The sequence below is a fragment of the Oryzias latipes genome, chromosome 8 (genome assembly GCF_002234675.1).
Source record: "Oryzias latipes chromosome 8, ASM223467v1".
In the NCBI taxonomy this organism is placed as follows: domain Eukaryota; kingdom Metazoa; phylum Chordata; class Actinopteri; order Beloniformes; family Adrianichthyidae; genus Oryzias; species Oryzias latipes.
This window is the reverse complement of record NC_019866.2, coordinates 11,024,546-11,045,369: the sequence shown is the minus strand read 5'-3', so window position 1 is coordinate 11,045,369 and position 20,824 is coordinate 11,024,546. Positions and strand designations below refer to the sequence as shown.

Below are 20,824 nucleotides of genomic sequence, written 5' to 3'. Positions count from 1 at the left end.
TATTTATAAAGATGTCAAAAGACATCAAAAGTATGTGTACTGTACTTTCTGGAACAGATGGGGTAATTGATACTGATTTCTGCCAAACTGCAAACTGTGTCACTGTGTTCCATTTCTTTACATGTAAACAGCAGCGAGTGCACAAAGGTTGAGGGGCGGGTTAAGTAAGGGTAACCTATAGGTGGTGAGAAAGTTCTTATATAGGAGGACAAGCAGCAGCTGAAGTAACTGTTTAACTGAGACTTGAAAACAGTCAACCACAGTGATGGATCTACTGATGCCCCTGGTTTCCAGTCCCACCACAGTGATTGGAGCTGTTTTCCTCCTGCTTGTCCTCTATCTGGCATCTGCTGGTTCTACCTCCAGAGACTTGGGCAAAGATCCTCCAGGACCCAGGCCCCTGCCTCTCCTTGGAAACCTGCTACAGCTTGATCCCAGAAGACCCCACAAAGCCCTCTGTGAGGTCAGTCTGACCTTATCCAAAAAAAACACAAAAAAACAGGCAAATATCTTAAGCATTTTATTGTTAAGCTAGTTTTTTCCTTTTTTTCCTTTTCTTTTTTATGTCGCATCTCCACAGCTTTCCAAGTCATATGGACCCGTCTTTACGGTCTACTTTGGAATCCAGAAAGTGGTGGTTCTTGCCGGGTACAAGACTGTCAAAGAAGCTTTGGTCAACAATGCAGAAGAATTTGGAGATCGGGACATTACCCCCATGTTCCAAGATATGAACAAGGGTCATGGTATGATGCTTTTTAAAACTATGAGCAAACATAGATCCTCATAAGAAAAAACAGATGCATGAATGATATATTTTGGCAGCACTTTTTTCAGATTTTTCCCTTGAAAGCTGTAACCTGAAAACCATTGGCCAGAAATGTAATCAACTTTAAGATTTTTCCTCTTTAATCCAGCCTTGAGAGATTTGGTGTCATAATTAGTTTAATAGCAAAAGTAAATAATACAGGATTTTCTGAGCATTTTCCTAGAAATTTCAGCTATTTTCAGTTTTTATAGACTCATTCTCCCAATAAACTACTGAAAAAACATCAAACCAGGACACAATAATATAAAGATTATTGCATAATATTATACTATTTTATTTGATCTCTTTGAACACACACATATTGTTAGCTAAAATTTCATTCCTACTGTACCTCCTCCCTTTTTTTTTTTTAAAGGAATTCTGTTTGCAAATGGAGAGTCGTGGAAAGAATTGAGACGTTTTGCTCTCACCACTCTCAGAGACTTTGGGATGGGCAAAAGAATTGCAGAGGAAAAGATCTTGGAGGAGTGTGACTATCTTATTCAAGGGCTGGAAAAACATCAAGGTAGGAAGTGTGGACCTGACTTCATCAAAAATATAAACGGTGCCAAATCTTTTAACTAATAAAACCCTGATGTTTTTAAAACCATGAATAGTTTGCAACCTTTCAAATAAATTATATTCTTCTTCTTTCTGGTAATTTTTTACCTCACCTTTACAGGGAACCCAGTTGACTTGACTTGTCCACTAAATTATGCAACATCGAACATCATCTCTTCTATTGTGTATGGAAGCAGATTTGACTATGATGATCCCAGATTCAGGAATCTGGTGAGTCGAGCCAACGAGACGATACGGATTAATGGACACCCTCTCACTCATGTGAGTTCCCAAACCTCAACTCATATATAATTTAGAGCTTACTGTTTGCAAAGCATGATCGTGTAAATTACAATTAGATAGGTTTGAAAAAATATATAAAAAAACATTTTTTCTAATAAAAAAGGGTTTTTATTCCTTGAAAAAAGGACCTCTTGCGTTCATTTTAAATGATTGTTTTTAATTATTTCCCTTTTTTTCTTTTTGTAGCTTTACAACATGTTTCCCAGGTGGTTCAGATGGATAAAAAACAGAAAAATAATATTAAATAATGTGGAGATGACTGTCAAAGATGTGAAAGATTTAGTTAAGCATTTGAAAGAGACACTGAACCCTTCAGTCTGCAGGGGATTTGTGGACTGCTTTTTAATCAAGAAGCAGAAAGAAGAGGTGGGCTCCTATCATGTTCCAGCTTTACAGGAACGGCATTGTTAAACGTGGGTTTCATATTGGTTTTGTGTTTCCTGTCGTAGGATTCTTGTGTCAAGGAAAGCCATTTTACTGAGCAGAACCTGGTATTTTCAGTGAGCAACCTGTTTGCTGCAGGAACAGACACCACAGCTACAACACTGAGATGGGGTTTGCTGTTGATGGCCAAATACCCTCACATTCAGGGTAAGGGGTCAGAAGATAAACAAGAAATCCTCAAAATAATGATCTTTTGCTCACTTACAGAACTTTTGTTCAAATGTTCTCCAAATGTATGCACTGTTACACGAAGCGTTCTTTCGAGAAACTCCTCAATCGAAATAGAATTTTGTAGGAAAAGAGACACCTATCAACTTGGGAGGGTCTTTTTCAGTCGAATCAGTCTTGATGAGCCCACTCAGGTCACTGAGTCAAACCCTATAGAAGGGATTCACCAGGAAATGCCTGTTACCTTTGCATTCAACCTTAAAGTTTGACAGTACTTGGTCAAAAAGCTCATCTTTAATGTGCAGAGTTGCTGAGGAGGCACAATTTATAAAGATTTTTTTTGTGCTTCTTTTTTGCAGACAAGGTCCACGAGGAGCTGGCTAAGGTGTTAGGAGGCCGTCAGGTGCGGGTAGATGACCGGAAAAACCTCCCGTACGCCGACGCCGTCATCCACGAAATACAGAGAGTGGCAAACATCATCCCCATGTCTATTCCCCACAAAACCAACAGAGATGTCACCTTTCATGGATACCTCATCCAAAAGGTAAAGTCCTTTTTTTGAAATTTTAAATACAACATAAAAAGGTCAGTCATTAAGTATTGTCATGGTTTTTTTTGGCAGGGAACTACTGTGATTCCTCTTCTTGCTTCTGTCCTTAATGATGAGAACGAATGGGAGAGCCCTCATACTTTCAATCCTCATCATTTCCTTAGCAAGGAGGGTAAATTTGTTAAGAGAGATGCCTTCATGCCATTTTCTGCAGGTACCTTGACTTTACCAGCTTTCTGTACTGAAAAGTGTTCTGGGTGACTTCCATCTGTCAGGACACGCCTTGATTAAAAACGTCTGAAACATTTTGTTCTTCCAGGACGCAGGGCGTGTCTCGGAGAGAGCCTGGCCAAGATGGAGCTCTTTCTCTTTTTTACCTCCCTCCTTCAGCGTTTTCATTTCACCCCTCCGCCTGGTGTTTCGGAGGAAGAGCTGGACCTGACCCCAGCGATGGGCTTCGTCCTTGCTCCTTCATCCCATGAACTGTGTGCTGTCAGTCTGCAGTGAAGTTCTGTTGTTTGGCCATGTACCATCTGTAGCAGTGTATAAAAATTCTTTCCAAGAGGAATAAAAAAAAAACAGTGAAAGAAAGCTTATTAATTTCCATTAGTTCATGATTTTTGTGCTTGCAAACATGTGGGGCAGTCAGAAAGTTTATTTACTACTTTTTATCTTTATGCATTTATTTTTTTGAATATTATATACCAGACTAATATTAGCTTTTATAATCACAGAATAAAATAACAATAAAAAGCTGTTGTGTGACTTTCTCAAATCTTGCAACTGAAGTTACCATTAAACTGGAAAAGAAGTGAGCAGATTGAAACATTGATTTTGATTTTGTTAATTACTACTATTCAAAATAAATGTGCAAAATGTGGAAACATTGATTTGGTCTTTTTTTTCCCCTCATGATGTTTTCCCCTTCCAGATTTCTGTTTTCAGTACATTCTGTCCTCGTGAGATAAATGTGTCATTGTTATCAGGAAATTAAAGAAGATTGGGACCTACAAGAAGAAAAGCTGCTTTGTCGTTTTGTTGATCGGTTTAAATGGATGCAAGATCAGGTTTAGACTTGTTCAGAGAAAGCGCTGACAAGAGGGCGTGGCAGCAGCTTAATACCATGACTGACATGTTTTCTTGAAACGAGGATTTCAGGTGGGGTTTGTTTTTTTTTGACTTTCTTAAGATTCCATTTTTAAAGTGTTTGTATGGATGTGGTAACCCCCCCCCCCCCCATGTACTGCTTAATGTATTTATAATTTCAGACTCTTTATTTACCATTTTTAAATGAATCCACACATTTTTTTGAGGTCAAATATATATGTGTTGGGTCTTTTTTACATTTGTAGTGTGCACACTTTCATATTTTTGCACAGGGTTTAGTTAATAACTGTTCTGAGTTAGCGATGGAGACAAAGCTGGTTACTGCAGGTGTGGATGAGCTTCTGCTCCTGGAGCTGTGTTGGCCTAATCCAAAATAAAAATCCGGGCAGCAAAGCCTTTATATACACCAGCCGGTCAACAGAGGGAGGTGCCATCTACCCAAGTTTCCCAGGGTTGTCAGATAATCGGTGTATTTGTGTTTCAGTTTTTTTTATCAGCCACTATTTATGTTCCCTCTGATGTGTTCTCTTGTGATCTCCTGCTGTCTTTTTCCTAAATTATGGGGGACCATCTGAGGAAACTCTAGATGCCTAAAGATGTGAACAGTGGGGAGGAACACAAGGCTGGAGCTTCAGAAACTGCTGCAGGTTCTGAGGATAAAGAAATGCATGATTCAACCATAAAAACATGCATCTGGCCTCTTCTGGCCCTCTTGAGGCAGCAGGAGGTAACAGCATAAAACTTCAAAAAAAAGGGAAAACAGTAAACTCTGCAGACTTGTACCTCTCCTATTTCTTTTCTCACCTTATCCTTTCAAGGTTTCTGACTCGCAACCAGCTTCCCCAAACCACATCTGCTCCAGAAGGGGCACAGCCAGCTGTGCTTCTTTGGTGATCCCAGATTACCAGAGAAATAAATGGAAGCTTTCAGGAATTGTTGCATCAAAATAAACATTAAAGATGGCAGAAATTGAAACGATCGGGAAATAGAATCATTTGGAACAATTGTTCACAAAGATATTTGATCTTGTGGAATGCTTGAAACACCTGTCACATCTGTCATCTATTCATTTTTCTTGTTCTTTGTCTACTTTTTCCTTAGTTGATGCTTCTGTTTATTGGATTTACTCTTGTGCTTGTCTATTACCCATCTGCGTTGTTCTGTATTTACTTTTGTCTGTTCTCAGTTCTTCTTTGTTGACTTTTTACAGAGGAACCATCAACCAATAGGGACCAATATGGAAATTAGCCTGAAATCCTTTAATCTTATATATTTACATTTTTGAAATGTCAGATTTATGATATTTGCTCTCCCTGTCTTAAAAAAACAAACTACAGCGACATCTAGTGGCAAAAAATCTTTTCAAAATGCTGAACGTAGTTTTTCTTCTTTTTTACACACTAAAATAAAAATGTCCACACAATTTTCAAAATTCTACTTCAGTGAGTAAAACGTTTCAGCAGATTTTCACAATATTGGACAAAAAAGTCTGCTTCATCCTTTTAGCAAAATATTACTCCTAGTCATTTGTAAAACTCCACATTTTCACACATTAGATACAGAGAAGGATTGTGAGGTGCAAAGAACCGGATTGCCATTGACCCTTACTAACGAATGAACTGGATGATCACATCCAACAGGTGTGGAAGTTGTGTTTAAAAGGCAGCAGGTGGTTTAAGCTGTTTTTGACAAAAATGAAAGGAGCTGGAAGAAAAAGAATGAGAATGAGGAGACATGAACCAGGTAGAGGAGGTAGAAGAGGAGGCCCAGGTAGAGAGGAGTAAAAGTTTATAGAAACTGAACAAAGAAGACGAGGACCAATTTGACTAAAGAAGTCCTTGCAACATTTTTATTCATCTACAGACCCTATTTGTTTTATTAAATTTATTGTTGGTTGATTACTGTAACTGATTATGGTAAGAATTACTGTAAGTACTGACATCAAAACTTGAAATATTCAGTCCTGCAGCAACTGTTTTGTGCAGTGCAGTAGACCTTTTTGTGTACATTCTCTCTACATTTCAAACTAATCAGGAAGAATATTGTGGGTTTGCCACTGTTTTTTTTTCTTCATCTAAATTCTCCTTTACATAAGTTCTGGTCGAAAATCTAGAACATTCTATTATCTAAAATACGTTTCTTTACAGAAGTGTTTTTTTTATTGATCACAGCAGTGTGAAACTGCCAGCAATAGTGTCTGATCAGTGAGGACTGTGTTGGCTAAATAGAAAATAATAACCTTTTCACAAATATACTAGAAGTGTGTCATTTTTCAAATTAACAATCAGAGAATTCTGCAAACTGAGTGTAAACAATTGAAAATCAAAAATTATAATAAACTGGAACATTTCGTGTTTTTGGGCCCTATTTTTTTTAACTACGTAGGTTGGTTTGTATATTAAATTTTGCATTAAACAGTAGTTATTTATTTATTCCATTCATTTATGTTGACCTGGTTTTTATACAATGTATTTTATAATTTTAGAGATAATTGCTAATGAATGGCAATCTGCACATGCTAAAAGGTTTATTTGATTTGGTTATTTTTTATTTAATTGTTGTAATTTGTATTCCTTTGTTAATTTTGGACTGTTGTGTGACTTCACATTTGGGGGACAGTCACAGCCTCTAGAGGGGCAGTGTCCCCCCCTAACCCATGTCTCTATCCGGCCTTGGTCAGACTTCCGGACTTCGCCCATATGACACTTTTTCCAATTGACTTTTTCCTTTAAAAATTTTGTTCAGGTCGGGTCAACTTTTGCGTTTCGGACAAATAACAAGATAAACACGAACAGATGGTAAACAAACAAAACATTGTGTCACGTACGCCATTTTTGAATTGAGGAAAATAGCTGGAGGAAATGGAAAGTTCCGGGAGTTACAGTACAAAAACACCACTTTCTGTTATTCCACAGAGGCTTTCAGCTGCTAAAGACAGACAGGCTGCGTCCTTCACTGCAGGACACTTCCCATCGCGTTTGCTGGAAGATGATTCAGTACATTTTTCGCTTTATGCCCGCGTCAGTCTCCCTGATGTGGGTGATTGTTGGTGTCTTGGTCCTCTTATTTCTTTATTTTCAGTTAAGCTTCTTTAACTGGAGGGAGCCTCCGGGACCCAGACCTCTGCCATTGCTCGGGAACCTGTTTCAGGTGGATCTGAAGAGGCTCGACCAAAGTCTTTTTGACGTAACGTATTTGTTGACCTAAACCTTACTGTCTGCATTGTTTTTCTGCACAGCCCTGATGATGACACGCTACAAAAACACAGTTAAAACGTGCAAAGTGTAGTTTTTGGAAGCCTATTTAAGTTTACTTGGAAAAAAAATGGTTCTGCTTATTTGATTTTTTTTTTTGTTTTAAAGCAGAAAAAAATTAAAATAGCCTAGGATATGTCTTTTCATCTTTAAATTTTGTTCAAGAAAGAAATCTTTGACAGCAGTGACAAAAATAAATAAATAAACAAATAAATAAATAAACTGGGAAAAAAACACATTTTCAATGGAAATGCATTTCTTTTTGCTTAATTCACATCACAAAAATATAAAAAAATACAACCCATAAGGTGCCCTTTTAACAGAGACATATATAAGTAGACTGAAAAAGAATTTAAAAAAATCTTTACTATTAATTGTTTGTTTCAGTTGTTAAAAGGAAACCAAAATACCAATAATAATGGTAATACTGACAGCTGGTTACCGATTACTGTTTGAAGTTGTGGACAGGTGTCTTATTCTGATAAAACACAGGGACTATTACTCCACAGAAAGAGAGAAGTTTGTAAAAGTCTGAAATCTTTTTTGTTTGTAGCTAAATACGTGTTCGACTGAAGAATATACCAATTTCTTTAAAAATCCCGGAATGGTTTTTTTATTTTGTACCATGTCATCTGACAGGCTCCGAACAGTTTAAAGTCTTGCTTTATTGCTTTATTTTTAACAGCTGCATTAATATTCTGACCTAAAACCAAATTATTTGTAGTTGTCAAAAAAGTATGGACCCGTCTTCGTGGTCAATTTTGGCCCTAAGAAGGTGGTGGTCCTGGCGGGTTACCGGACAGTCAAACAGGCTCTAGTAAATCAAGCAAAAGAGTTTGGAAACAGAGAAGTCACTCCAATATTTTATGATTTTAACAAGGAACATGGTAAGCTGATGTTTTTTATAAAAAGTATTGCGCCTTTTTCCATTACTGTTAAAACATGTGACTACTTTGTTTTCAGGTATTTTGTTTGCGAATGGAGAATCGTGGAATGAAATGAGACGTTTTGCTCTGTCAACTCTAAGAGATTTTGGGATGGGCAAAAGGATAAGTGAACAAAATATTATTGAGGAATGTCGCTGGTTGATTGAAGAATTAGAAAAACTTCAAGGTAAAATACTATTTGACATATTTCAGCTTTTATTTAAGAAAAACATGGATTAAACATGGAACAAAGCTTACAAACTGCTCACAAATTCCCTAAAATGTTTATTTCTTTCTAAATATGTGTTATGTATGATTAGAATACTTTCATTTGAGTATTTTAACCTTCATCAAGATAAATAGTGACTAAACAAAGACCACATTGGATTTAAATTGTCTTGGGGTGTTTCCAAAACTTTAATCTCTTGTCAAGTAATTGCTCTTATCTATTTTTTTTTTCCCGTCACAGGTAAACCCTTTGACAACACCCACACTATTAGCTACGCGGTATCAAATGTTTTATCAGGTCTAATGTTTGGGAAAAGATTCGATTACCAAGACCCTCTGTTACAAGCCATTGTGGACAGAGACAACGAGATCATCTATCTGACGGGAACAGTTTCTATCTTGGTACGACGACAAAAAAAGGGTTAGAGTGGCAGAAAGTATCAAGAGTTATGAAAACACATGCACATATGATGACTTTTTGATTTATTGACCATGCATATTTTAGTTATACAACATGTTTCCCTGGCTGGGTCCTTGGCTGAAAAACTGGAAAACCTTAATGAAGAATATGGAAGCTGCCAAGACAGACATGAAGAAGATCATAGCAGAGTTGAAGGACACTCTTGATCCTGACACACGCAGATGCTTTGTTGATGCGTTTCTGACCCAGAAGCAAAATCTGAAGGTGAGCAACTAAACTCAGGTGACTCCAGTTTCAGGTTCTAAAAACCCATTTTACTTCCATTTCTTCTCATTTTGTCTTTGTGACAACAGGAAGTCAACGGCTCCCACTACCACGACGATAATCTGCTTTACACAGTGATGAATTTGTTTGCAGCTGGAACCGACACCACGGCAACGACAATAGAGTGGTGCCTGCTATTTATGGCAAAATATCCACATATTCAAGGTAAAAAAAAAAAATTCCTGCCTCAATGGGAAAATGCTGAACACATCATACTTTCTCAATGTGATGTTTGTTCAGAACGGGTCCAGGAAGAGCTGAACTGGGTGGTAGGAAGTCGCCAGGTGCGCATAGAGGACAGGAAGAACCTGCCGTTCACTGATGCCGTCATCCATGAATCGCAGAGACTCGCAAACATTGCTCCAATGGCCATTCCACACACAACAAGCAAAGATGTCACCTTTCAGGGCTATTTTATCAAAAAGGTCAGCTTCCACAGTCTTTCATTTCAAAACTGTTGTTGGCAGAACCAGAACAGATGTTTATCTCTGTGAATGTAAGAAATGTACTGTTCTTGACAAATCCCTTTTTTTTTATATGAAGGGAACCACTGTCTTGCCTCTTCTCACTTCCGTCTTGTATGATGAGAGTGAATGGGAGAGTCCTCGCACCTTTAACCCCTCTCATTTTCTGGACAAAGAGGGCAAATTCCTCAAAAGAGGCGCCTTCATGCCTTTCTCTGCAGGTATTATTGCCAGAATTCACCCTGACAGGCTGGACTGTTTGCGCACACACAATCATGCATAACCTCTTGTTTACTGCAGGGCGGAGGGTGTGTCTCGGAGAAAGTTTGGCCAGAATGGACATCTTTCTTTTCTTCACCTCCCTGCTTCAGCACTTTAGTTTCACTCCCCCTCCAGGAGTTTCAGAGGATGAGCTGGATTTGACACCAGTGGTGGGCTTCACTCTGTCACCTCAGCCTCAAGGGCTCTGCGCTGTCAGGCGCCAGTGAGGAGATGTCTTAACGGCATAGATGAAAAAATATATAAATCAAATACTTTTTTTTTGAATGAAAAGACATTTTTTTCAGATTTAAAATATGTTATCACAGTGTTTTATTCAAATAAAGGGAAACTGCCTTTTAGAATGTCAATATTAATAAAGATTTTTTTCTTTATTCTTTATTTTTCTTTCTTTATTGACAAACTTTATTGACAAATTCTTGAACAAAGCGGTTTTGAAGTTGTATCAATATATTTCTTACAATTCACGTGATCTAAAGTGTTATTTTTTTGTATCAATGTGTAAGTATTTTGAACAATGGGAAAAGCACAAATTATACATAGACCCTAAAGTTACATTAAAGACAAAAAATCAAATTGAAATACATGGGGGATCCTTGGTGCAGAAGGTCCCTGGTTCGAGACCCAGCGCCGGCATTTTTCATTAAAATATATTTTTTCTTATTGTGCTGTTTTCACGTTATTTATGGTCAACTTTGATCTTTTCTTTCTTTCTTTCTTTTTGCTCTGCAATGGGGTACCTTTTCAGGTCTTATTTCTCTTTTAATGTACAGTGAGTCTTTATTTTAATGTGATTTATTAAAGTTTTGTAAAAATCGGAAAAAAAAATCTTTCTTTCTTTCTTTCCCGAATTATTACTGTTTAAGTTTCATTTTCATTCAGCAAAATAGCATTCAACCCTGCATTTTCTTCTGGAAATGCAACTCCTTCTAGTTTAATTAAATTTTAATAAATGCAACTTTCCCCCCGCATTGAATAACTTACTCCCCTGGTTGGGACCTTCTCAGGACAAAGAGTGAAAATTTATCAAGCAAGACGGCTTCTTGGCTTTTTCTACAGATATAACTACAACAACTTGCAACTTTTTTAACTACGGTAACCAAAAAACCTGGATTGATTGATCTGATTGGCGAAGGGTGTGTTTAGGAGAAGGTTTGGCCAGAATTGAGCTCTTTCTGTTCGTCACCTCTCCACTCAAGCATTTTAATTTGACCCTTCCACCTGGAGGTTCAGAGGATGAGCTGGATTTGACATCGTTTGTTGGCGTGACCCTGTCTCCTCTGTCTCAGATGCTGTGTGCAGTCAGGCGCCAGTAAGGAACAGAGATTTCACATTTGGTTGTTAGAACTCACTAAAACATCCATCCAGGAACAGTTTATTATCCTTCTCAGAGGGATGAATAGATATTTGACTGATATATCAAGCATGTTTACTAGATGTTAGTATGTGTCTCCTAAGGTCTGAAAAAACAGATAACAAAATAGAATGCAGACTGATAATCTCTAACTAACCTGTTTAGCAGGAAATGTAAAACTTGTCTGGACAAGCAGTTTTGTGTGGAATGTTGGGAACAAGATGACCTGATTACAAGAATTAGGTTAAATTCATCTGTTGCAACAAACATACATTCATAGCAAACGCTAATTGGCAGTGAAAAAATGTATACAGAAATTATTTAAAAACTTCAAATGAGATAAATACTGAAATTTGCAACACCATTGCCATGAAAAAAGAACAAAAATTTTTGCGACATCACGTGTGCTAAATGTTCATCTGTGCTGTAACGCATATCCAACTTTTTCCAGTTTCTGAGACAAAAGCTGGGCCGTTTCACATTTTAATTGGAGACTAAACAAAACAGGAAGCTTCTAAAATGAGAAAAAATCTGCAGAATAAACGATGGACCTGATCAAATTTTTAACACATTAAGGGAAGGGTTCTAGATTTTTCTCTGAGTTGGAGATTTTTTGTGTGTAAAGAGATAAATCCTTATATGGATTTTAGTGTACCTAATCATAGTAGTAGGTTTAAGGGCTGTCATCTGGACTCCAGGTTGATGGAATCAACCTGGATGAATGAGTCTTCATAGACATATTTACCCTATAATTCTCACACATTTTTATCTTAAAAATGTCTAATCTAATTTAAATCAACTTTACTTGTATAGCTTTTTATATTTCAAATCATTTAATGTATTCTGAAAATGGTGACTAGTCCATAAGTCTTGCTGCTAAATACTAGTTTAGAGCAGACGGACAAAAAAGAATTAATGTGACAAACTACTTCTAAATTTACAGGTCTGTTTGGATTCAAGCTAATCAGCTGTTTTATTGATAACATTGTTTTTAGCAGGCAATGAGTTCCAGATCTGTGTCTCATTAGCTGTATATAAATAAATATCTCAATTTAAAAATCCCCATTTAAGTATTTTTATGATAATGTTTAGTCAAAACCAAAAGACAAAGATTATGAAGGCTAAAAAGTTGCAATGTAAAATACAGAATTTAATACATTTACATGCATTAACAGAATAGTATTTTACATTGAGTCTTTTGATCCATAACTGTTAAAGACCACTTATAAAGAGACATTGCATTTTTCATTACTGATTGATCTGTGTAGCTCCAGACAGTGATACACTAGAATAAAATAATTACATTAATGCATTAACTGCATTTGTTAATGCAGATATTTTCAAAAACCAAAATTGTATATTTAATGGGGAAAAAATAAAGTATTTTTGCAATTTTAACCTTGTCTTTATGCATAATTATCTAGAACTTAACCAGAGCCATAATATGACAGATCTTCATCCAGAGAACGAACTGCTGCTCAAAGTCAGTGATAAAAAGTCAAAATAAGGAAACGGTCAACTGTAATCAGACTTCATCGTCAAACCTACACATCCTAGAGTTCAGAGAGCAAATCACAATTTTAAATGTTGATGTGAAAAGTAGTGACATGTAAAGGTAAAGCCCAGAAGTTTTTCACAGAGCCTCAACTGAGCAGGAAAAAGACTAAGATGATGCAATTTAAGACTAAAAGAAGTTAAAAAAAGAAAAAGCCTGCAAAAAAAAAACAAAACTCTAGTAAAATTGCCCCCCATTCCCACACTTAAAGGATACTCCATTATTTCAAAACTATGGAGATTATTGTAGTTATTTAATATGTTAACATGCAGGTTAAAGATCAGAGCTCTAAAGTTGATTTTTTTAGGTTATAGATTGGTGTTTTTAGGTCATTTATATATTTTTATTTGCATGACAAAAAACAAACTGACTTGTGATACGTTTTATGTTTTAATTACTCATCATACAAGTTTGAAAATGTATAGTTTCTATTGCAATTCCTATTACTTCAAGGCAAACAGATACAATTACAGAAAGTTTTTTTTCTCACAAAACAGTTTTCTTCTTTCAGTCAATGATCTCTCTTCCTATTGTAAAGAAAACCTTCATTAATCAGGAAGCATTTTTCTTTGTAAAATTACCAATGAAAATGATTAATAAAAATGCTACATTACTATTATTATAATGTAAAAACACTTGTTGCAGTCATGGCAAAGGATGCTCATCCAGGACGTTGTGGCTCTCAAACACAGTGACATCTAAAGATCTCTCTAAGGCCCTTCCACTTTGATACTGTTGATCTGTTGATCCTGAGCAGACAGGCTCGAGTTCATCCCCCGCTGAGTGGACAAACTGCAGTCTTGAAAAATCCTTGAACAACTGCTTGTGAAGTCGGATGTTTTTCCCTCTGGCGTTTTGAAATTCTGAGGTTGTGACTTGCTGTATGAGGCTATGTACGACTCTGAGTAAGGGGGCACAAGTGTCTGACTGCTCTGTTGGGTGTAAGCAGCGGGGTATGGTTGGGTTTGAGGGGTACTGTGAGAAAGGGAATGGCTCTCTGCATTGCTGCAAGATGGAAACCCATTCATGTTAGTTGGGCTCAGCGCCGACAGCCTTAAGGCCTCTACGTTTTGTAGACTTTCTAAGGATTTATAACTCGGCTGTGTTTGGCTGCACTGGTTGTAAGTTCCTTGACTGAAACAGAAGGAGTCTTGGCTGAAGGAGGAAGGGCCAGAGGTTGCCGGTAAAGAAGAGGGGGATGGAGTTTTGTTGAGCTGCTGTCGACCGCTGCTGCAATGTCCAATTTTGGAGGCAAAGCTCTGAAGTGTGCCGAGTATCTGCTTTTGTATCTGCGTTTGCTGCAGCTGCTCTCTTTCCAGGCGGCACTGCTGCTCCACGAGCATCTTGACCGCCAGACCCAAACTGCGCACCTCAGTGCCCAAAATCTGAATCTGCTCTTGTAAACCGCTCCTGCCTCCGGCATCTTGGACTGCCTGCTGTGGGCTTGGATTTCCTTCTCTGCAAGTTGGCCCTTGGCTTCCAGGAGACTGCAAACGAACAAGTGAGGGCCTTGGAGCTGAGGATGTCAAAGGTGGTTGTGGGCGGTTGGGAAGACGAATCCCAACACGAGGAGGGAGCTGAAAGGAACGAAGACTCAGTCCTGGTCTCTGTGTAGTGAAGCTTCGGGAAGATCCGTCTCCTCCGAGCTGACCATTGATAACAGGCTGTGAGATTTGGAAAAAATAGGCCAATAAACAAAACAAACACATGAAAATCTTCTTAAAATATCAGACCAGACTTATTAGACAAAACATGCTTGTGAATGCACCTTCTTACAAATGGATAAATTGGATTAAAACCAATCAAGTGCAAAAACAGAACAACACAACTGAAATTTGTGAGGCCTCAAGAACACACAATGCAACATCTAGAGAATAACATGCAAGTGACGGCTTCTGAGTGGGCTGCGTTCTCACCTTTTCCGTGGTCAAATCGTAGGTGTCAGGTAACTGTGAGAGCGAACCCTTCGGATCTGAACTTTGTACGTTTGAGGGTTCTTTTCTCAACAACGATAACACCTTTTGAAGAACAAATTGGAGAAGAAATTGACACATTTGTAGATTTCAAATGACCCAGATATGATAAAAGTGGACATAAACGGATTTGTGCACCTTTGTTTTGTGTGACAGTGCTTTATCCAAAAGTCTTCTTCGAGCTGCCAATATTGAACTTGTTGCAGGTGAAGGTGTGACTCTTCTCCTCATGAGTACATTTGAAGCTGTTGAAGTGGAGAAAGCAGAAGCCTCTACTGTGTTTCCAGCATGAGGAACTCTTTTCTCTTCTTGCTGGGCAAGAGAAGTGACACTTACAATCTGAATGTCGTTTTCTTCTTTATTTTCCCCGTGCTGCTGCTGCTCTAGTCGGCTGCTTCCGCTGCTCTCCACAGAACTCGATGCATTTCCACTTGTTTCGGAATTTGTGGAGGACTGCTTGGGGAAACCTGAAGCAGTTGCAAATCCTGAATGATGAGGAGGCTCGTGCATTCGATTCTGGAGACGGTTATTGCTCCAGCTCTCATGCAAAGCTCCAGATCTAGGTGTAGCCTGAGCAACCAAAGGGCTCCCCCCAGCTTCTGCAGGTCTGACCCTCCCTGGTGGTCTACCCTGAAACTCCCTCAGGTAGAGGTATATGGCTTGTGCTGAAACTTTGATGTTCTCCAGCTCCAGTACAGCTTTGATCTTACGGAAACTAAGTCCAGCCTTCCGAAGCTCCACGACTTTGTATTTTGCTGCATCATCCAGCCGACCCATGGTCTGCAACGGAATGATCTCTAGAGGATTAAAAACACTGTCATAAATGTTCAGTAGTTTTCAACCTTTTCTAAACAGTTTTCTCAAAATTCTGTCCATTTCATATGTACTAACCTTGTAATATCATACATTTACTTTGAAAATTGTAAAACCTGCTTTCCTTTTTGTTTTATTTCGTTAATTTTTATTACTGAGTTTATTCTTGATTAATTTATTCCCTTGTTTTTACAATAATACATTTCACTACTTAACTCTATCTTGAAATATTTGATAAACTAACGTGAGGTGTTTACTCTGTTAACGATAATCATAAAATATCAAAATTGAATCGTTGTTTATTCAGGCTGTTTGTTTTGATTTAGTATCAATAAAGTTTACTTTAAAACCTAAGTGTCTCATTGCTTAAGTTAAGTTACACGTAAAAAACGTGGCCATAACGCATAAATAAGGATTGCATCATTAAATAGACGATATATGGATATAAACAGTTAATATCACAGTTGTTCTTGAAATGATAGGTAACTGCAATGTTTTCACACCTGTTTCTAACGGTTGAGTTATAACATTAGCTTAGATACTAGAGCTAACAACCTCCGCTGTTGTAAAGTGGGACGCTCACCTGAAGAAACGAAGGAAGCAATGTCCGTGCTTCGAATTCGAGCAGCGTAATTCACGCACCACAGTAACTAGGTCCCCTTTGCATAGCTATGCAGCAGCCGAATACGCAAGCTGCTAACGTCCATAACACCTTAAAAAAACAAATGAAGTTGTGAGTGGCACCCGTTTACAAACGTAACTTCCGCTTTCGTCATAATCTAGCGACGAACTGAATCACACTGGTAAGAAATGAGAATTAACTTATAATTATGGTTCAGTTTTACTTCAACAAATATAATTAAGCTGATGTTGCAGGTTTGGATGGTTAAGGACACCAACAAATTGAATGTGCAGGGGGGAAAAGAAATACATCACACAAGAGTCTGCATGAAAGTTCAAACCTTTGCAAAGGGGATTTTGAGTGGCTTTATATTCTGTAACTGTGGTGTCAACAAACAAACAAACAAACAAACAAACAAACAAACAAACAAACAAGTTGTCTGTGACAAAGAAAACATTGTCAAAATGACTATAAAATTCTGCTTTTGACAGACACTTCTTTCCTGGGCACTTGTTTATAAACACCCCTCACTTATAATTTATTTATTTGGACTAAGAAATACATCATTTACTAAAACAAATATATATTTTTTGTCATAATAATTTCAACAATAATATGGGTCAGTTCCTTGACAGAAAAGGACATTTGTTTAGAACTGAGGAGTTTAATCTAACATATAGTAATACATATTTTTATGGACTCGAAGTCTAAATGTCAACACCATAAAATAAAGAAGATGAAAAGAGAAAATCAGTTACACCCCTGTTGGAAAATCTTGTTTCAAATTTACTCAGGAGAATAACAAAGTCATATGTGCCTTGTTTCAACGAGATGTTATTTCAGAACATTTTGTTGTCTTTTAGTGAAATACTTTTGTCTCTGACTTGCTATGGAAAGAACTTTCATTGCATCAGAAATAGTTGATTAATGACAAGATGAGCGATATCTCCTCTCAATTTCTGCACAGAATAATACTAGTCAAGATATTTAACATTGTAAAATATATTAAAGTTTGTTAACATTCTGTGAAAGAAAACCCAAAAACTCAGTCACCTACTTTGGAATTGTAATATTTATTAAAAATCTTTTGATTAGACTGTACATATTTAAAAAATTGCAACAATAACTCAAAATGCGATGCTCCAGTGCTGTGACTATATGTAAGGTCTGCATGGATTTGTATTATAACTTTTTCATTCATCCACACTTGTGTCGTGTATGTTTACAAAAAAAGTTGGCAAGAAAAAAAAAACAACAACGATATATATATATATATATATATATATATATATATATATATCGTTTTAAGATCTGAATTTACTAAATATTAAATTTTTCCAAAATACAAAGAAATCCATTTTAAAATAATGTATGCAGTCTATCCATACAAGGAACTACTATACATATACGTTTTGGTTTTCCAGAAAATAACTGTTCTTTCTGTGACATAAATATAGAAACACTTGATCATCTGTTTTTTTGAATGTATATATGTTAACAGTTTTTGGGAGAATTTCTTTTCTTGTTGCTCCTCAAAGTTTCCCTTTCCTATTTATATTCAATTACAAAAGCAGATCATATTATTTGGAGTAGTTTCTGTTGATAATATATTTGATTTGACATTCAATACTTTATTAATATCTGGGAAATTTTTCATTGATGAGAGCAGATTTTCAAAAACAAAACCATTATTCAATACATTTCATATTGAGATCAGTTTATATTAAAAATCTCTGATATTAATAAAAAGCAAAAATGCAATAAAATGTCTATTTTCATTGAAGATCACGCGTTGTATGAAAATCCCTTGTATTGTAAACTACAATTATATTATTTTTATTTATTTATTTATTTCTATTTTCTTCTTTTTTCTTTTTTTCTGTTGTAGCTTTTGTGTGTGCGTTTGTTTAAAGTTAAAATAAAAAATTACGTAACATCCGCTTTCATCATCACTTCGCGACCTCACACCAGACCGCAAGTGAAGCCATTTTTGGCCGTTGGAATGTAAGATTAACCTTTTTACGTATTTTCGATCTAAATAGCTTTAATAGCGGAACTTGTTGATTTAAACATGTAAGTTCGGAGGCTTTTTTATTTTGCGCGAAAGTTCCTTATAAAGGAAGAAGTCGTTTAACCGCGACGCGGGTGTAGTTTAGTCCCTTGTTGTGCTCAAAAAAAACAACGAGGGAACGAGTCCAAATAGAAGGTTTTTTTTTTTCTGAATGAAAATATTAGTGTAAGGGAAAATATTATGTAATTTACGGTCCTAAACATTTGGAATTAAGCTTAAAATAATTACAATTTATTGTGCACATGTTAAATGTCGGTAAAAAAAAAAAAAACACCGAAACAATTTTGAATTAATTAGATAAAAATGAAATGAAAAAGTTATATATATTCAAGTAATTAACGAGTTAAATTTAATTAATGACCTTTTTGGTGCAAAAAATTTGTATCTAGCACATTTTAAGGCTGTTTCTCTCTATCCAATAAAAACATAAATCACAATCCTTTACATAAACCTAGACATAATCACTTTTTTAGGTTTCTAGGTCTCTAATTTATGTGCTTTCTCGCCACATCAGGGCACCATTACCGATAAAGCGAAAGGAAGATGAAAAGAAAAACAGGGAAAAAGAAAAAATAAAGGAAGGAGACAAGGAAAGGGGTCGCGACAAAGCAAAGAAACGCCGCAGTGCTTCATCAGGCAGCAGCAGCAGGTGAGCTATTTTTTCTTTCTTATATTTAAAAATATAATATAGCATCCTGTCCTGGATGTTCATTCCCAACTAAATCATTGTTTGTTTTTGACCTTCCACATCTAGATCTAGCTCATCCTCCAGCAGCAGCTCTGGTTCTAGCTCTGGTTCTTCAAGTGGTTCCAGCTCCTCTTCCAGTCGCTCCGGATCCTCTAGCTCTCGGTCTTCCTCCTCCTCCAGCTCTTCGGCCTCTCCAAGTCCCAGCCGCAGACGCCATGACAACCGACGCCGTTCACGATCTCCGTCAGTCCATTTTCTCAGACATGAGACAAATATTTATATTGTATCTCAAAAATATTGACAATATTTATTCTGTAATTTTTTATCCTGCAGTTCTAAAACACAGAAGAGAGGAGAAGAAAGAGAACGAAGAAAAAGAAGTCCCACCCCTAAACCCACAAAGGTTCACTTGGGAAGGCTGACCAGGAATGTAACCAAGGCAAGCTAAAAAAACAAACAAAAGCTAAATCTTTGATTTTTAAAAAAAAAATTCTAATTCAATAAAAGCAGATCTTATTTTTCATGATAACTAGTTAGAATGAAATATTCTTTATGTTTATTGTCTGTCAAGATGTGCGCCTAAAACTGCAAGAATTAAATAAAAAGCTAAATATTTTGTTTTTAGTTTTTTTTAATGGAACAATCCTTCACAAAATAATGGTTAAAAACTAAATGTATGTTTCAATTTACTAGGAACACATCCAGGAGATTTTCTCTACATATGGAAAAATTAAAGCGGTTGACATGCCGGTGGAAAGGCTCTTCCCAAACCTGACCAAAGGCTTTGCTTACGTGGAGTTTGAGACCCCTGAAGAAGCCCAGAAAGCTCTTAAACACATGGATGGAGGTAGGAAAGAATCATTTAAGGGGCTGGAGAAATCATATTGACGAACATAAACTTGGTCAGGTAAAAACAAACCTTCCTGATGACTTTTTTAGGTCAGATTGACGGGCAGGAAATCACTGCAGCTGCTGTGCTGACTCAGCTGATCCGTGGTCCTCCACGTAGACTGTCTCCTCCTCGAAGAATGCCGCCACCTCCACCGATGTGGCGCCGCAGCCCACCACGCATGAGAAGAAGGTTATTTAAAAGCTTTCACTTGTACCTTTTTAATATTTTTAACGTTTTATTATGCGGTCCATTGAAACGGAATCTTCTCCCACCTACTGATGCTCGTCCTTTTTTTGTGCCTGTTTAGATCACGCTCCCCAAGGAGGCGCTCGCCACCACGTCGCCGCTCTCGCTCTAGGTCTCCTGGCCGCAGGCGCCATCGCTCTCGTTCAAGCTCAAATTCCTCCAGATAGAAAGTTGTCTTTACTCTAAATACTCGCCGCAGATCAGCTGCAGTTTTCGCATTTCCTGGCTCCTCGGACACAAAGGATCTATATAAATTGCAGTAAATTTAGCTGAGTTCGTAGTGACAAGGAGACGAGAAAAATTCTTTCTTTTTTTTTAAATTTTGTGCTGAAAATTGACTGTAGTTTTTATGTTATGTCTGATGACATCTAACAAGATTTTGTGATTCCTTCATTCGAGTTGATTTTTTTTTTTGAAGAATTTTGAGAATAAAACCTATGAAACATCTTGATTCTGATTTCTGTCATCTTGTGATCCGGCTCAACTATTATTCTGATTTCTAGTCACAAAAATACTTTTAACCCTTATGTGGTGTTCGGGTCTGTGGGACCCGTTTTCATTTTTTATCAAAAGAAAAATGATACAATTAATTAATTTTTCAAACTCAGACTCACTGGCCTTGGCTCATTTTCTGTGAAGAACAGATATCAGAATACATTTTTAATGACCACACACCGTATACCCCCCCCAACACATTTCTATTACATATAAGATGTTCGGGTCCACTGGACCCAGGGCTAATAGAAGTGTGGAAATTGATGTTTTTATGTACCTAC

The 20,824-nt window shown here is 37.0% G+C and overlaps 4 protein-coding genes across 6 annotated transcripts; 3 read left to right on the top strand and 1 right to left on the bottom strand.

The window, feature by feature from the left end:
* The first annotated feature begins 217 nt into the window (after window positions 1-217).
* Window positions 218-3,721, top strand: LOC101174506 (cytochrome P450 2K1). Its single transcript, XM_004071425.4, has 9 exons — window positions 218-463; window positions 581-743; window positions 1,182-1,331; window positions 1,488-1,648; window positions 1,856-2,035; window positions 2,119-2,260; window positions 2,641-2,825; window positions 2,904-3,045; window positions 3,151-3,721. The coding sequence occupies exons 1-9, from the start codon at window positions 266-268 to the stop codon at window positions 3,336-3,338; spliced, it is 1,509 nt and encodes a 502-aa protein (XP_004071473.1). The 5' UTR covers window positions 218-265; the 3' UTR covers window positions 3,339-3,721.
* A 2,904-nt stretch (window positions 3,722-6,625) lies between these two features.
* LOC101174266 (cytochrome P450 2K1) lies at window positions 6,626-10,498 on the top strand. Of its 2 annotated transcripts, XM_011478173.3 has the most exons (10): window positions 6,626-6,736; window positions 6,854-7,124; window positions 7,917-8,079; window positions 8,156-8,305; window positions 8,588-8,748; window positions 8,852-9,031; window positions 9,121-9,256; window positions 9,332-9,516; window positions 9,635-9,776; window positions 9,856-10,171. In XM_011478173.3, the coding sequence occupies exons 2-10, from the start codon at window positions 6,927-6,929 to the stop codon at window positions 10,041-10,043; spliced, it is 1,503 nt and encodes a 500-aa protein (XP_011476475.1). In that variant the 5' UTR covers window positions 6,626-6,736; window positions 6,854-6,926; the 3' UTR covers window positions 10,044-10,171. The 2 variants fall into 2 exon arrangements, with proteins under 2 accessions (XP_011476475.1, XP_004071472.1); XM_004071424.4 differs by having other exon boundaries at window positions 6,650-7,124; window positions 9,856-10,498.
* Window positions 10,499-13,114: 2,616 nt separating this feature from the next.
* On the bottom strand, window positions 13,115-16,295 carry LOC101174749. Its single transcript, XM_023957544.1, has 4 exons — window positions 16,113-16,295; window positions 14,855-15,513; window positions 14,660-14,761; window positions 13,115-14,407 (listed from the first exon to the last, which is right to left on the bottom strand). Exons 2-4 carry the CDS (start codon window positions 15,491-15,493, stop codon window positions 13,454-13,456), a joined length of 1,695 nt encoding a protein of 564 aa, XP_023813312.1. The 5' UTR covers window positions 15,494-15,513; window positions 16,113-16,295; the 3' UTR covers window positions 13,115-13,453.
* A 1,766-nt stretch (window positions 16,296-18,061) lies between these two features.
* rnps1 (RNA binding protein with serine rich domain 1) lies at window positions 18,062-20,499 on the top strand. Of its 2 annotated transcripts, none has more exons than XM_004071423.4 (7): window positions 18,062-18,155; window positions 18,737-18,871; window positions 18,977-19,153; window positions 19,244-19,349; window positions 19,604-19,757; window positions 19,850-19,991; window positions 20,110-20,499. In XM_004071423.4, coding segments are annotated over exons 1-7 (822 nt in total). In that variant the 5' UTR covers window positions 18,062-18,153; the 3' UTR covers window positions 20,216-20,499. The 2 variants fall into 2 exon arrangements, with proteins under 2 accessions (XP_004071471.1, XP_011476473.1); XM_011478171.3 differs by having other exon boundaries at window positions 18,150-18,224.
* Window positions 20,500-20,824: the final 325 nt, after the last annotated feature.

What these genes read in the sequence shown, in the direction of transcription:
- LOC101174506 (XM_004071425.4), top strand. Translation starts at nt 266, where the DNA reads ATGGATCTACTGATGCCCCTGGTTTCCAGTCCCACCACAGTGATTGGA. An exon ending in AGATATGAACAAGGGTCATG is followed by an intron (nt 744 to 1,181) that starts GTATGATGCTTT and finishes TTTTTTTTAAAG; the next exon opens with GAATTCTGTTTGCAAATGGA. An exon ending in ATGGACACCCTCTCACTCAT is followed by an intron (nt 1,649 to 1,855) that starts GTGAGTTCCCAA and finishes TTCTTTTTGTAG; the next exon opens with CTTTACAACATGTTTCCCAG.
- LOC101174749 (XM_023957544.1), bottom strand. Translation starts at nt 15,493, where the DNA reads ATGGGTCGGCTGGATGATGCAGCAAAATACAAAGTCGTGGAGCTTCGG. An exon ending in CACTGTCACACAAAACAAAG is followed by an intron (nt 14,762 to 14,854) that starts GTGCACAAATCC and finishes GTTCTTCAAAAG; the next exon opens with GTGTTATCGTTGTTGAGAAA. An exon ending in ACGATTTGACCACGGAAAAG is followed by an intron (nt 14,408 to 14,659) that starts GTGAGAACGCAG and finishes CAAATCTCACAG; the next exon opens with CCTGTTATCAATGGTCAGCT.
- rnps1 (XM_004071423.4), top strand. An exon ending in TCATCAGGCAGCAGCAGCAG is followed by an intron (nt 18,872 to 18,976) that starts GTGAGCTATTTT and finishes TTCCACATCTAG; the next exon opens with ATCTAGCTCATCCTCCAGCA. An exon ending in TCTTAAACACATGGATGGAG is followed by an intron (nt 19,758 to 19,849) that starts GTAGGAAAGAAT and finishes TGACTTTTTTAG; the next exon opens with GTCAGATTGACGGGCAGGAA.
- LOC101174266 (XM_004071424.4), top strand. Translation starts at nt 6,927, where the DNA reads ATGATTCAGTACATTTTTCGCTTTATGCCCGCGTCAGTCTCCCTGATG. An exon ending in AGAATTAGAAAAACTTCAAG is followed by an intron (nt 8,306 to 8,587) that starts GTAAAATACTAT and finishes TTCCCGTCACAG; the next exon opens with GTAAACCCTTTGACAACACC. An exon ending in CGGGAACAGTTTCTATCTTG is followed by an intron (nt 8,749 to 8,851) that starts GTACGACGACAA and finishes TGCATATTTTAG; the next exon opens with TTATACAACATGTTTCCCTG.